General features: G+C 34.5%; 2 protein-coding genes and 1 long non-coding RNA gene across 3 annotated transcripts; all 3 read left to right on the forward strand.

Moving 5' to 3' along the window:
- Positions 1-890: 890 nt before the first annotated feature.
- Positions 891-4,341, forward strand: LOC105340037 (tripartite motif-containing protein 2). Its single transcript, XM_034477892.2, has 2 exons — positions 891-1,128; positions 2,590-4,341. Exon 2 carries the CDS (start codon positions 2,617-2,619, stop codon positions 3,814-3,816), a length of 1,200 nt encoding a protein of 399 aa, XP_034333783.2. The 5' UTR covers positions 891-1,128; positions 2,590-2,616; the 3' UTR covers positions 3,817-4,341.
- Positions 4,342-7,785: 3,444 nt separating this feature from the next.
- On the forward strand, positions 7,786-10,443 carry LOC136271777 (uncharacterized). The gene is made up of 3 exons (XR_010709769.1): positions 7,786-8,002; positions 8,367-9,809; positions 10,322-10,443. It is a non-coding gene; the product is annotated as an uncharacterized lncRNA (long non-coding RNA).
- Positions 10,444-10,893: 450 nt separating this feature from the next.
- LOC136271912 (uncharacterized) lies at positions 10,894-12,577 on the forward strand. The gene is made up of 2 exons (XM_066072496.1): positions 10,894-11,389; positions 11,541-12,577. Exons 1-2 carry the CDS (start codon positions 11,053-11,055, stop codon positions 11,996-11,998), a joined length of 795 nt encoding a protein of 264 aa, XP_065928568.1. The 5' UTR covers positions 10,894-11,052; the 3' UTR covers positions 11,999-12,577.
- The last annotated feature ends 3,425 nt before the right edge of the window (positions 12,578-16,002 follow it).

Here is a 16,002-nt window from a genome sequence, read left to right on the forward strand (position 1 = left end):
TCCAAAGGAGACATGGTGGAGGTCAGTGGAGAAAGAGGTGAAAGACCAAAGATGGACTTTGGGCATGGTGAAGGCAATGTAAGCAGACAGGCAGGAATGAATCGAGGTCCTCGGCGAAGGCCATTTGAGCTCTAGGCTCGAAGAGGTCTATTAGTGTATACAGGGAAATATTCGCCCCCGTTTTATTTTCGTCCCTTTTGCTCTCGTTGTCAGCGGGCGAATTTAAGACTGGGTAAATTCCCAGGTCTTAAGTTATCTCTCTTTAAATAAACCTCTGTCTGGGCGAATTCAAGACGGGGTGAAATCGTTTGCAAGTTAGATGGGCGAAAATACAACGGGGCGAAAATAACCCTGTATACAGTAGTAAGTATTGCATCAATGACGCAAATAACGTACTGTTGAGATGCAATTAAACGGGGTTTGCATAATTATACGAAATTTAAATAACGTAAAAACATCATTTATTTAAAATTTAATCGTCCAAATCTAATTTAATAATTTTTGTTGATAAGTAATAATTCTTTAAATATGAGGTGATTGTTTTGTCGGGGCGTGATCAAATCTCTCATAAAGCTCTTGGACTTTCTTGGATTTGATCACGCCTCGACCAAAATTACCACCTTATAATGCTCAAAGAACGATTTTTTATTCATTGATTAGTTATTTAGAAATACATTTTCAGAATTACGGGTATGTTTATATTAAAGGCGTTTGAAAATTAAATACAACAATAATTTCTATATTTACGCCATATCATTATTGCACGGAATAAAAAGCACAGGTATATCAAAACAGAAGTGAGTATTGACTGCCGCTTAACATATAAAATGTCATTTTAATTTCTGAGCAGGTTGTATTGCTGTACAACAGATCTATACAAGATAAATTACATGTAAATACCTTCCGTGTCTAGACGGCGTTAGTAATTAAATGAATTTTTGTATATTTACAGCACTGGCTGCATTCATTTATTTACTAACGCCGTCTAGACACGGAAGGTGTTTATCTTATATAGATCTGTTGTACAATGACGCTGTATACCCAATTCTACAGAATTCGAAGTTTTGATGATATGCGAGCAATAAGGTTTTAATCGTTTATTCCGTCGTCGTCAGGAATTCAGCTTCTGTAAGTAGTAGAGAAATACCCATATTCCTTGTCATTTAGATATATTTTTTTATAAACTCGTATTTAGGTATTCCAACAGTAGATGAACTAAACATATAACAAATTGTATGGTATACCAATTTACTCAGTTGAATGATACATATAGTACATGTACAGTTCGTAACCTTGTTGACTGAAGCTAGAAACAAAATAACGTCAACGTTGTATAGTTCAGCTCATCAGCCCCCTTCAAACAATTAAAATATAATAAATAAATGAAAAACAATAAAGATTAAAATTAACAACCAAAAATTGAAAACATAACACTCCCCAAAAACTCACAAAGGGCCAACGATATTATTTTAATCGTGTGTCAAATTTTGTTGCCGTTGAAAATGACAGGAAGGTAATAATTAGTTTTTTTATAAAACAATTAATTATCGTATTTGATGAAAACCAAAGCAAGCATGGATTAGACTTTTATACAAGTTTGTAATCAAACCCCTGTCGGCTTTCAAATATCTTTTTGAGAATCAATCATGTGGTATTTTAAAAAGGCCTAACAATAAGCTGTATTGTGCAGTTGAATTATTTTATAGAATTTCTTTCCAGATTTAACAACTATCGCGGGATATATATACACGTTAAATGCAATTCATATAGTGTAGTTAACAAAGACAACAATGACATATCAGATTCTTTTTCACTAAAAGCTATTTAATAGTAAGGGAAGCGATTTGGTCATGCGATATCGGACTAGAACCAACCGTTTAATGTATAAAACCCGATCAATCTAAGGACCATTAATTGAATGATCAACTACATGTAATAATAATTAAAAGAACTTATAATATGAGAAAAAATCATTGAATTATTTCAATTGAATATTGACAGATTTTAAGTACGTTTTACCAAGGTGTGACAGGGTGTAATAAAATGACATATTCAAAACAACCATTCATGCTTGGCATATTGCATGCATATGTGCGCTGAATAAAAGTGCCCTCTCTATACAGTGTATGCATTGTTTGGTCAAAGTAGAAGTAATCTCTTTTTATAAAAGATTAGATTAATATGACAGTGTGACCCAAGCCGCTACATACTGATCTAATTCTAATTAAACTGTCAAATGGAAAAACAATTCCTTCATTTGGTTGAATTTTCGATTGTCTTCATTAAATATTTTAATGCACAAATAATAAAACAATTTCTTAGCCAAAGTCCAGTAAAAAACCTGAAAGATAGGTCCTCACTGATAAATTAACATACAGCGTATATCAAAAACGATTTTTTGGTCTCAGGGTGGAATAAAGTAAAAAAAAAAAACCACAAATCCATTGTCAAACATTTGTCTTAAATTAATATGCTTTAATTTCTGTGGAGTGATTCCTACAGGTCTTTTGAAGGGGAATGACCAGTTTATGATTAAACTATCCTCCAATATGAAAATGGACTATAATGATGTTCTTTAAATCTTTCTAGGTTTTATCATCACAGCATCAGATCAATATGACGTCTCTCCACGACTTCCTTGTTTCCTGTGGAGAATGTGGATCTCCAAATGTGGAGCGTCACTGTGACTTCTGTAACACCAGTCTGTGTGTGCCGTGTGTTGGTAAACATTTATCAGATTCCACAAAAACCCACAACGCTGTCCCCTTCCTCTTGTACAAATACGACAAACTGGATTACACTTTTGTAAGATGCCCGAGTCATATTTCCTTCACATTTAGGTACAAGTGCGAACGTTTCTGCAAGAAATGCAACGTACCTGTTTGCTCTAAAAGTGAATCTAGAAGCATCCATGAAGGTCACGAGTTATTTCTTCTTCGAAGAGTTCCACCAGAATTAAATAAATGGAATGTTGATGCATCTTACACAAATAATTTGACAAATGAACATGAACTACTTGATAAACCACAGATCATTGCAACAATTGATACTGGTTTTCATAGACTATTTGGTGTTGCAAGTTTTAAGAATGAAGGAATCTGGACGTGTGGAAATGACGAAAATGTGGTTCTTTTCGACCTTAAAGGCAAAAAATTGCAAAACGTCAAAACGACATCGATGAGGAGACCACGTGATATAGCTGTAACCACGAGCGGAGAATTGGTCTATACTGACCCGAATGCAAGAACTGTAAACATGGTGAAGGATGGCCAGATACAGGAACTTGTCGTGGTTGAGGGATGGAAGCCGTATCATATCTGCTGCACGCCTTCCGACGATTTTCTTGTAACCATGATCAGAAGTGATGAAAAACAATCGAAGGTTGTGCGTTACAATGGAAATGAAGGAACAGAGAAGCAAACATATCAGTTTGATGATAAAGGCAAACCTCTGTATTCTTCCGATCGCCGTGGCAAATACATATGTGAGAACAACAACTTGGACGTTTGCGTTTCTGATGCTGGATCTCGGGCAATAGTCGTCGTCAATAAAGCCGGAAAGTTCCGATTTCGTTACACTGGCCTTCTCAACAATCCGTTTCAGCCTCACGGAATCGCCACTGACAGCCAGAGTCGGATCTTGTCGGTGGATTACAGTAGTGGATTTATCCACATCGTGGATGTGGATGGCAGGTTCTTGCGTCATATTACTAACTGCAATCTGTATGAACCATACGGTCTGTGCATAAATTCCTTTGATGAAATGTTTGTGGCTGAGGAGAATGGCAATGTGAAACGAATCAAGTATATTGAATAAAAAAACGATATACTTACTTTTATTGTACAAAAATCATTGTTTGATAAATTTGCTTCTTAAAAAATATTGTAAAATGTTGCAAGTTACACAATGAGAAACAATTCATTTTCTTTTCTCAAGAGAGAAGTAAGTTATATTTTAGTGACAACATGTAAAATCAACATGTAGGAAACTATGGCATGTAGTGAATCAGCGAGAATATTTGTGTTAGATATTACCATTTGTATAAGAATTATCTATAAAAACCGGTATCAAAATGTATGTTAAATGTTCGTAGGAATAATTAGAGCATAAGCATGTGTATAAAGACACTTGACTTCGTAATGAAACAATTTAATTATTGTAATAAAGCTTTTTTAGCTTCCTGATACATATATGTCGATAGCGGCTTTAATGATCAACTGAGAAAACGAGATAAAGTCATTGGATTATCGAAATTTGCCCCACAAGGTAACTAAGATTAATCAATGTGAGATTTATTTATCTTAATATCTTTTTATCATTATTTTTTTTTTGGGGGGGGGGGGGGGGGGGGCTTTATACTCACCAAGCAAAACAGCTACTGATGAGAACATGTAGAACATTGATCGACAGTAAGACCGGCATCTTCCTGGGTTAACAGGCAGGAAATTTTAACCCAGTCAGATTTATATGGTAAGATAAAATCGTGAATTAAATGGTGTGTTCTATTCACCTACTATTATAGTATATGCACTAGTATGTAATTCCAATGCACACCGAAATCTTTTTTAAATGAAAGTTTCTGTTGTTCCCATGTACTGATAAGTAATTTGGCCGTTATATTAAAACGTTGAGATCTTCATTATTTTGTTTAAGTATTTTAGTATTTAAAATAAAATCCCATTAATTAATTTATTTATTTTGTTGTGTGTGTATCTATATTATACTTATATCATCACATTAGAACGAAAATATACATATTAACTAAAGCAAATTATTTCTATATACACATGTAATCATGTACTCTGTTGCTTTCTTAAGAAAAATACATAGTTTGTTTAATTATTTCTCATTTCTCAAACTAAGCAACTGAACAAGCTTGAAACAAGAAGGCGTTGAACAGCAATAACTTTTGATATTTATATTTATACACCGTAAATGACTGTACTTTGGATATGTTGGTGTTGTTGATATTTGTTGATATTCCAGTAACTGTGCGTTTTACAATAACCACGGGATTTGAAAATAAATTTGTTATCTATTTTTGTTATACTTTTATGTTAAATACTGAAATCTGATTGGTTAAGACGCAGTTAATAATATTTACTATTACCCTCAGCGTTAGCAACGCACTTGGCAACGGGTAACATTAAAAAATGTTACATGCGCGAAAATTATGCGCGTACGGTTCGCTGTAGAATTCACGTTATTCCTATATAAAAGCAGTAAAATTTTCTTAAAAATTTTAAAAAAGACATTCAGTATAACAAAATAAATAGTGCCTGTTTGGGAGGATAACAGTTGAAATTGACACCCCTCGAAAACCATTGTCAACCTCCGCTTCGCGTCGGTTGACAATGGTTTTCTCGGGGTGTCAATTTCAACTGTTACCCTCCCAAACAGGCACTATTTATATAATATTCACCAAGCGTTGTCAATCGTCACTATAGACTATGTGTTTCTTACTATCATGATGTCAGACAATGGAAAATCTTTAGTTTATTACTGATACTGATTCATATCGGTTAAAAACCAATTTTTGGCCTTACGATGTTTAGGTAAATCCATCGATTTATTAAAAAAATTATCGAAATAATTTGGGGAAAATGTTTGAGGAATAAAATTAACTCACAAGATGGGAATTTTTGTAAATATATACCAACAAAAGTTAATTTTTACAAATCCCAGCGCGAATTTAATTAAAAATTAAAAACAAAACTAGGCCACTTTAAATTGTGCCAAAATAATTCATCTTAGAGCATATACATGAGGACACTTGAGTTCGCATGAAACAATTAAATTATTGTTAAGAGATTTAAATACCCCAATATTTTTGCTTCCTGATTGGCTTCTCTTGTCTAAAACATGTATATAGCGGCTTCAATGACCCACTTGATAAAACATACATTCAAAGGGATCTTGGAATTTCCTCCTACGGTAACTGTGATTAATGAGTGTGCGTTCTGTTTATTTAATCCTTTGTTTCTTTGAGAAGAACATTTGTCAAACATTGACACCATCACTATACGGAAAATTTCTCCTTAGCGAACAGAAGACTGTACACAAAGAATCGATACCTTCTTGGGTTAAGAGGTATGAAGTTTTAGTGTAATCTGGGTCCCCTCCCCCCCCCCCCCCCAAAAAAAAAAATCATTGTCAATTAAGAAGTCAAGTTATAAGCGAGAAACAGAGGTAAGAAGTCATTGTTTTGTAAACAGAGCTCGGGTTTTATTACAGTAAATTCCTTATTCGCGGATTTTATGACTTCGCTTTTATTTTTCAGACAGTTTTGAAGTATATGAAATTTTCACAAAGAATTGGTGCTCGCGATTATATATTTTCGCGATTTAATGCAAAACAGCGGAATTATGTACTCACGTAAAATAAGGAATTTACAGTACATGGTAGATGACCTCACGTCCAAATGTTTGTTCGAACTCATTTTTGAATTCTCGTGTCTTTTGTTTGAAGACTTTATTTTGTTTTTTTATTACTTTTATTGTTCATGTATTGCGATATTTTTTAAAAACTTTCTTTTATATATTTATTTTGTTTAGTATTTTTTAAAGGAACCTAGACACGATTAGAGATCAATTAAATTTTCATTTTTTATTTCATTTTTTTTAATATATGAAAGAGTTTAGTTGTACAACTTTAATGATTGACAATGTTAGATGTTAAGTAATAAGCATATTACTTGCAGAGGTAAGAATTCATTGAAATACCTTGGTAGTCAACAGTCTGCAAAGTACAAATGATGAACTGATTATTGTGGATTCTACGTTTTCATGAAAAACAAGCATGGCTACCATTTGGCGGAATCTACGCGTGGTTTCTTTGTGTTCATTTTCCCAACAGCCTTATGGAAAACATAATGAAATGCAAAGTTCAACTTTTTAACGAGGACTTTATACACAAGCTGTTTAGCGAAGGGTGCACTCGTATGTTACTAAGATTTAAATGAAGGGCGACTCTATATATTTGGATCTTATCTTTTTTTTAGTAAAGTGTCAACACACATAAAACAACACATAATATAGAAACATGTTTAAAAGCAACATTTAATAAAAACCCTTTAATTTCAATTTATTTTCAACGTCATATATCTACATGTATATGTTTGAACCCAGATCCAACACCATTTCTACTTTGAACCAACGTTACATTTTCAACTTTCAATTGCAACCCTATTTCAACGCTGATTCAATGTTGATGCCTGGCGTTGCAACAACGTTGATTCAACGTTGAATTTTTTTAAAAATTCTTCTTAAGGGTATATGCAAGGTTACAGAGGGGAACTTTTCTGAATAAAAACTGTTGCACAATCGGTAATACCGTAACTGTATGAAAATGTGCAGAAAGAGAGAGAGAGAGAGAGAGAGAGAGAGAGAGAGAGAGAGAGAGAGAGAGAGAGAGAGAGAGAGAGAGAGATGTGTTATACTTAAGTGACTATGTAAGGTTTTCGTGATGAAAACTGCTTATAGTGATAAAGCAAGAATTTTTTAAATAAAAAGCACATGTACATGAATGTTAGAATTAACCCATATAAAAATTACAATGATAAACGTGATGATAAATGGTCAAAGGAACTATCGGGGCATATATATATATATATATATATATATATATATATATATATATATATATATATATATATATATATATATATATATATAAAATGAAGACACTTGAGTTCGCATAAAACAATTAAATCGTTGTAGAAAGATTTAAATGCCGATAGCCAGCTTGTTTTGCTTCCTGACAGGTTTGTCTTGTCAATTAAATGTGAACAGCGGCTTTAATGACCCCCTTATAAAACGAGACACATTCTTTGGAATCTCATTACGCTACAGAGTAACTATACACTGATATATCAGTGTGTGCTATATTTATCTTATCTTTTGATTTCTTTTAGAAACGCATTTATTATCGCTAAAGCAAAATTTCTCCTGGTGAACATACAGAAGGCTGAACAGAAAGGCCGATACCTTACGGTGTTTAAGAGGTAGGAAATGTTAGCGTAGTCAGATTTATGTGCAAAAGTATTCAAATCGATCTAATGTACCTCTAAATTCATTTTGTGTTTTAATTTCTTTATGGTCCCGTATACCAATGACTGTTGTAACGGTACCGTTGTTATAATATTATATTAAAACGGTGTACTGTAATTTATTGGCTAGAGTCAAGTATTGTTGTGACCCCAGCAGTTCCCATTACTATTATATTTATTAATTTTATTTGGACTATAAGTGGTTTTGAATCTCTGAAATAAAGTGAGTACCGTTCCGTTAAAGAATGTAACCATTTTTTACATCCTAATCGCACACTTATTTAATATATAGCTCTTTAAACTATTTTTTTGGACACAGCATCAGATCACCATGACATCTCTCCCGGATTCCCTTGTTTCCTGTGGAGAATGTGGATCTCCAAATGTGGAGCGTCACTGTGACTTCTGTAACACCAGTCTGTGTGTGCCGTGTGTTGGTAAACATTTATCAGACTCCACAAAAACCCACAACGCTGTCCCCTTCATCTTGTATAAACACGACACACCGGGGCACACCTTTGTAAGATGCTCGATTGATTCACATTCAGTCAGAGGTGTCACCAGAAAGTGTGACCGTTTTTGCAAAGAATGCAACGTTCCTGTTTGTTCCACGTGTATATCAGGCGGCGGCCATACACTTCACAAGGTGTTCCTTCTTCGAAGAGTACCACCAAAAAAGAACAATTAACTGGAAATAATATAATGGGGACTTTTTGCTGTATTTGTATAGCAGCAGTGTCGCGACATATGGGACCATATATGATTAATTTACTGTTAAAATTACATATTGATATTGTTGATATCTCAGAAACTGTTTTACAATTACCACGTGACTCAAAATTAATATCTCTACAAATATATATTTACCAAGAGTTTATAATTGTCACTATCGTCAGTCCATTTGAACAATCTTTAATAAACAAAAATATATATATATATATATATTCGCAAGTTATTGTTTCCGTCCCAGTTGGACGATTTTTAAAAAATACACATACATTTGAAAGTGTTGCAGTTGAATGGGAATGACACATTTCTTTTTTTACTCGGAAAAAATCACAGGAACAAATACAAAATTCTTACCGAGACTTAGAATGGGCAAATGCGAAATGTTGAAAAACATCAAAACGACATGGATGAGGAGAACACGAGACGATGTGAACGACAGAGATTTACTCTATATTGACACGAATGCAAGAACTGTAAATAAGGTCGGTAGAGGGATGGAAGCCATATCGCATCAGCTGCATATCCTCCAAAGATATATTTGTAAAAATGGTTAGCAATGATGGAATAAATTCGAAGGATGTCCTTTTTTCAGTTTGATATAATGATACATATATACCCCTGTATGATAACGTTCACCGTGGCAAGTACATATTCAAGATCAACAACTTAGATATTTGGGTTTCCGATGCTGGTTCTCGGGCAGTAGTAGGAAGAAGCCGGAATGTTCTGCACTTTAATCGGGATTACTTCGCTTTTCAGCAATTTGTTTCAGTCAAATGGACTTACTACAAGCAGCTCCATTCGGATTATGTCGGCGGATTACAAAAATGGAAAGACATGTATCCACATCGTGGATGTGGATTGTCAGAATCATATTACATGTTTGTCAAAATATTATCAAAAGCATGCAATCTGCCTTAATTAAACCATTCGGTCTGTGCTTTCGGGGATCCAATAACGACTTGTTTGTGGTTGAGGAGACTGGCATGTGGTTGAGGAGAGTGGGAATGTGAAACAAATTAAGTACGTTAAGGTATTCAATGTATAACGACCACATTTTGTACCTTATAAATGAATGGTCCAATATTCTTAATCATGATATCATTTTGAAGGTGTTATCAAATAAAAATACTCCACCAAAGGAATTTTCAAAATTTTGATTATGGTCCAACTAATCACACCTGGAATTTTGCATTGAAGTCTTTGGGCAACGTATGTTATCGTAAGATATTGTAAAAAGTAACTTAAAATTCGCAAAACTCTCTTGGTTAATACATGCATAAACTTTCTCTTTATTAAAATATGAAATAAAATGAATCATTTACCGCAGATTTTTTGACGAAATTAAAATTTTCTTTTTTTTTCATCAATGGGAGATAACTCTTTAAAAAAAATAAGGTGCAAAAAGACCGGCTCCCTATATGTTGTCTGTCATGCGAATTTGGTTCATTTCTCTTTCATAGCTATCTAGAAATACATATTTAACTAGTTTAAAATGGTTTAAAATGGTTCAATATCCCTCCATTATACATTGAATACCTTAAGTTAGAAATGCATGACTTTGTATATTTAATTCTCGTACTTGAACGTTGTTTTACTCGATGGCTAATCAGTTTAAAACTGTATGAACTATAGTCGATTTTTTAAAGAAGTAAAGCAGAAAATACATTGTAGATGTTATTATAAATGTGTGTTTTTAGCAAAACTGCTTAAGTTTTCCACATGCTTACTCATGGATGTGAACACCGGATGCTGATGAGTAAAAAGAAGCACCTTTTTCGATAAAAAAAAATTGTTGGGGTTTTTCATAAAGAATTACATGTATATGTAAATTACGGTACGTTGTAAAAGATTCTTTAAATAAGCAATTTTAAAAGCATTTATTTGAGATAATTTCAGTATTGATATTATAAATGGGGAGAATTGCCTTTAAATAGGCATTACAAGTTTTCAAAAAAAAATCATTAGTCCGAGAGAAAGGGGGGGGGGGTTTCGACCCCCGGAACCCCCCCCCCCCCCCCCTCTGGATCCGCCAATGGTTAACACTGACGTAGGTGCGTTCAGAGTTGTACCATTGGTGGATTTGGAAACGACCACTGGCAGCATTTGGTTGCCATCGGTGAACTATGGTAGCCAATTGTAACCGAATGCTACCATTTGTAGCAATTTTTACTTGTAGAACTATGAACGATATTTGGTCAAATTAAAACAAATGGTATCCCTTGGTTACAGTTGGTCACCAATTGTTACCATTTTAAACCAATGAAATAAGAAAAATGGACGACAAAAATAAGTTAATTCTTAGAGCAGTTTTAACATCTATACAAACACAGAGTGGTCAAAATTATCTCGCAATGATTAACCATATTAGCACCACAAGCATGCTTGCAGAAACTTTTCTACAACAAAAAGAGGAGATCACAAGAATAAGAAACTATTGTGACCAAATTATCCCAAGGTATATGCCTGATGAATTTAGAAGTCATTTCAGACTTACAAGAGATTCTTTTGATTGCTTATCGACGCAAATAGGCAATTGTGAAACGTACAACAAGCCACATGGGCCAGAAGTTGACCCTATTAAGGATACTCTAATGTTCCTATGGTACATAGGTGGGTTCTGAAATTGTATAATTTGCTATATCAATGCAAGTTATTATCATCATTTATATTCTGTTACTAATAAATTGAAATGTCTAATCCTTTAACAAACATTTGTACAATCTAGTAATCTACATCTTTCTTTTCAATCATCCACCAATAGGTAATCTGGAGAGTTTCCGGTCAATGGCAAATAGGTTTGACGTAGGAAAAATTTCCTTTCACTTGAGTATTTCAAGAGTTGCAAGAACATTAGTGGACGAAATAATGCCATCTGTTATACAGTGGCCTCGTGGTGCAAAAGCCCAGGAGATAAGTGATGCATTTGGAGAGATCTCGGGACTCCTCAATGTTCTTGGGGCAGTTGATGGATCGCACATTCCTATTAAGGCTCCCAGAGAAAATCCTAATGCGTATTATAATAGAAAAAAGTTTCATTCAGTGGTACTTTTAGCTACATGTGATGCAAATTTGCAATTCACATATGTTTGGACGGGCAATCCAGGCAGCACCCACGATGCGTCTGTACTCAGATCATCAGAATTGTTTGTTTCCCCCAGGGTTCTATTTACTAGGGGATTCAGCTTTTCCACTCCTAGGCTGGCTTGTGACACCATTTAGAGACTTTGGTAACTTAACAAGAGGCCAACGTCTCTTTAATGTGTGTCACAGCAAGACTAGACAAGTTATTGAGAGAAGTTTTGGGCTTTTGAAGGTCAGATTTAGACGTCTGCTTAGATTTGATGCTTGTGACATGGACTTGATTGTCAAAACCATTCTTTCAGCTTGTGTTTTACACAATATTTGCATCAAAATGAATGAGGAAAATTTTGATCTGTTTGATGATAACACCGACAACCATGCTTGTGATAATGCAGAATCAAGACCTAGTGGCTATCAAATGAATGGTGTACGACTACGAAATGACATAATGCAGCATCTTGTTCAATTAAATTGAATTTTAGAGTTAGCCACTCAACAATAGACATGATGTGTTGTTTCAAAAACAGAAAACATATGTTTTGTTAAAAGTTTTTATGCACAATTTTGTATAACAAAATTTATCAGGAAAGTTACAAAAATAAAAGATGAACAAACATGAACACGATCGATTGTATGCAACACTTTACAGTGTATAACATATATTAGAATAGCTTTCCTTGCTGCAGAAAAATAATTAATAAAGGGCATTGCAACATGCGCAAATTACTCATACATGCATCATGTGCATCTTACCAAATTGACAGCTTAAGAAAGCTTTTCAATTATTTTGTTCAATACAGCAATTTGCGAATCCTGCATTTCCCGGAGAGTATTCAAAAACTTGTCATCCCTTTCTTCTAAGATTTTGCGCAATTCCTCTGTTTTGTTCTTCTTCCTCCTTTTTTCTGGGGGCGGAGTTGTGTTAACCTGTGATTCGTCATCCTCTTCCTCATCTGAATCCTCAGTGCCAGTTTAAGTAAGAGAGCCTCTAGCTGCTACTGGAGCAAATGTCGGGTCTTTCGCAAGAATTTCTTCCATTTCTTTTTCAAGGAGGAAAGGTCGTGGCCTCTTGTTTCCTGACTTATTTGATTCCAAAACATATTTTCTGTATCCTCTTTTCAAAGTATAAAACCTTTCTCTTGCTTGCTCTCCTGTGATGTTAATATTTCTGGAGGTCTCTTGAGGGAGGGCTGCAGCTAATTCATCCCATACTTTCCTTTTGTTTCTGGTTGTCTGCAATGTGTCTACATTCTCCTTGTAGATGGAAAGAAGTTTTCTGGACATGTAGATACCCCATTCTATTCTTCCCTTCTTTTCTGTGTCCACGTTGTCCTCCCTGCAGTCATTCCCAAAGCATGGGGTATCATCGTAATCATTGATCCTGGTCTTGGGGTTGGTGAATGAACATGCATCATCCTTGCTAGTGTTGCTGTTAGGCGTGGGCTCATTGCTGGCACTTGGACCTGCAGACCTTTTCTTTAGCTACTCTTTCGTCAAACTATCCACATTGCTGAGATATTCCATGAGGGATGCACTTTCCTTTTTATGGAAGAAATAGTTTTGAATGGCTTTCTTGAAATCCTCATAATCTGTAAATAAGAAATGAAAATTCATGGTATTATAAAGTTTACTCCAAACACACCTGGCATTGATGTTTTTGTAAACAATCTAATATAACCAGCCTTTCCTAATAATTATCTACAAGAAAAAAGAGACCAAAACAATTTCATATCTAGTTTCTAGACAGAAGATTAGCATAAAAATATAGCCTATGTAGAATTGACGGTAAAATGTGGCAGAAATAATTAAATAGCTTAAATTATTCAATCGTATATTGCTAATTTTAATCATCATACAATAAGGGGTGTGTGTGTGTGTGTATATATATACATTTATTACAAATTACATCAAATTGATATTTCAAGTTAATAACATAAGATTTGTTTTTAATTAAAAAATAAGATTAATATATGTGTAAAATTGAAAATCGTGGACCTATGTTATAGTTCTGTAGTCTGTCAACAAACGTGCACGTGTTGTATGTGAATAACTCATCAGATATATCTACAGTCAGATCATTTATGGAGTTAAAAGCGTTCATAACACATAGTCCAGATCTACCCTAATCAGAGATTCCTCCGATTCTAATCCCATTTTCAGGGGTTAGAATCAGAGGAATCTCGGATTAAATCAACCCATGTATTGGCCTACAAACATAAACACCGTAGCTAAATTGGAAAGTAAAAATACTTTATAAAAACATACTCTCAGAAATGAATGCTGCTGCCGACTGTTTGACTAAAATGTTTGTTTTCTGCCGTCGATATCAATAGCAATCGAAAAGAGATCTTCGCCGAGGCCTACTGATTTCTCCAGTCCCGCCATGTTGAACTCTTCTGATGACGTCACGCACCAAACTTGCCTAAGCTCTAGGCTGCATGTAGATTTGGTGACCTCGTTTAAAATCGAAAGTACACCGATGGTACACGTTGGTAACCAATTGCTACCGATTGCAACCATTTGCATCCGTTGGTGACCTAACATGCTAATGGTAACAATCTGTTGAACCCTGAACGCACCTCAGATAGGGTACTTTAGTTTCTTATACATGTCTTTAAGCTAGCATAAACAATTCCTATGTAAAACTGCATTTTAATGTAAATGAAGGACGTTTATTTTTGGACAATCACAATTAAAGAAAATTAACTTTATCTTCCATTGTTAAATATCTATTTATTTATTTTTAACATTTCAAAACAAGATTCGAAGAACGAACACAACTTCTTTTACTCACTCGTCACAAATAACGCATCTTAATTAATATTTTTTCCAAATGTGATTGTAAACACAACTCTAGGTGTAATGTATACATAGCCTGTAGCCACATAATTAACTTAAATGTGCCTACCTTACATGTAACTAACAATTTTGTGATCCATGATATGATTGCATGGCATAATTGACCTACTGTGGGATCATTTATATTCGTTGGGTCAATTTTCGTGGGTAGTCAAAACTGTGCCGCTTAGTGGGAACCTTATTTCGTTAGTATTAAAAATATGCTTGTATATACTTTCAAGGGGGTGTAGTAAATTAGTTGACAATGGTTACCTACGAAATTGGTCACTTTAGATCATTAGTCCCTGACAAACAATGATAAGTCCACAGTAATGAGTGGGTGAGATGTGTTACACTCCAGGTAATGTATTAAAATTATAGTTTTCACTGTACACAAGGTATCCTCATGTATACTGAATGTAAATTGGGTACCTTATATGATTATGCATGGTGGCTACGATGATAGTAACATGTACGTACATAATCGAATGTCAAAAACACTTAAACAATTTGTAATTTTCTCTCTATTAATCGTTTTAAAGAATGGGAAAGTGTATTTAAACCATCTAAATATTAAGGACTTTGGACTATGTGAAGATGGCGTGGAGTTACACAGTGTCGAAGTATCACAGTGGACAATGCACTCGCTTTTTACCCCTGCGACCCGAGTTCGATCCCCGTGATCGACAGTGATTGTATGTGACAGGGTATGGCGGTCGCCAGCTTGGACACGTTGGTTTTTCTGGGTACTCCCGCTGTCTTCCGCATCAATGACCCCTTCGAGCTAACATGCATGCCAACGAGAGATATTAGTAAAAGTTGTTAATTGTTGAACTTGTTTCTCAATCGTTGTAAAATAAATAAATTTCTGTCATATTTGATGAGACCAGAGGCAGATAACATCCTATTGCCTGTTAACCCCAAATAGTGAAGGTAACCGGACGAAAATGCCATTTGGGAAGTGAAGGAAGTGCATAACTTAGCCATTCAGTTACCTGTTTCAGCCCATTAGATAATACCTACAAAACTGAATGACATTCCATCGTCCTGTGTAGCATTAATATAATTTATACCTTCATTTTGCTAAAAAAAAAATGTAAACAAAGTTAGTTGAATTAAAAAAAAAATAATTACATTTTACTTAAATAATCATTACAGAAAAGGAACTCATTTATTCATCAATTGTTTTAATCCAGATTAAATATAGGTACATTCAGGTCCTAGTCCTCGATTAAAAATTGTGAATGTGATTGCATAAATAGATAAAAGCCTATAAAGGATTAGATCGTTGTACATAGGATATC

The sequence above is a fragment of the Magallana gigas genome, chromosome 9 (assembly GCF_963853765.1).
Source record: "Magallana gigas chromosome 9, xbMagGiga1.1, whole genome shotgun sequence".
Taxonomy (NCBI): Eukaryota; Metazoa; Mollusca; class Bivalvia; order Ostreida; family Ostreidae; genus Magallana; species Magallana gigas.

What these genes read in the sequence shown, in the direction of transcription:
- LOC136271912 (XM_066072496.1), top strand. Translation starts at nt 11,053, where the DNA reads ATGGACGACAAAAATAAGTTAATTCTTAGAGCAGTTTTAACATCTATA. An exon ending in AATGTTCCTATGGTACATAG is followed by an intron (nt 11,390 to 11,540) that starts GTGGGTTCTGAA and finishes ATCCACCAATAG; the next exon opens with GTAATCTGGAGAGTTTCCGG.
- LOC105340037 (XM_034477892.2), top strand. Translation starts at nt 2,617, where the DNA reads ATGACGTCTCTCCACGACTTCCTTGTTTCCTGTGGAGAATGTGGATCT.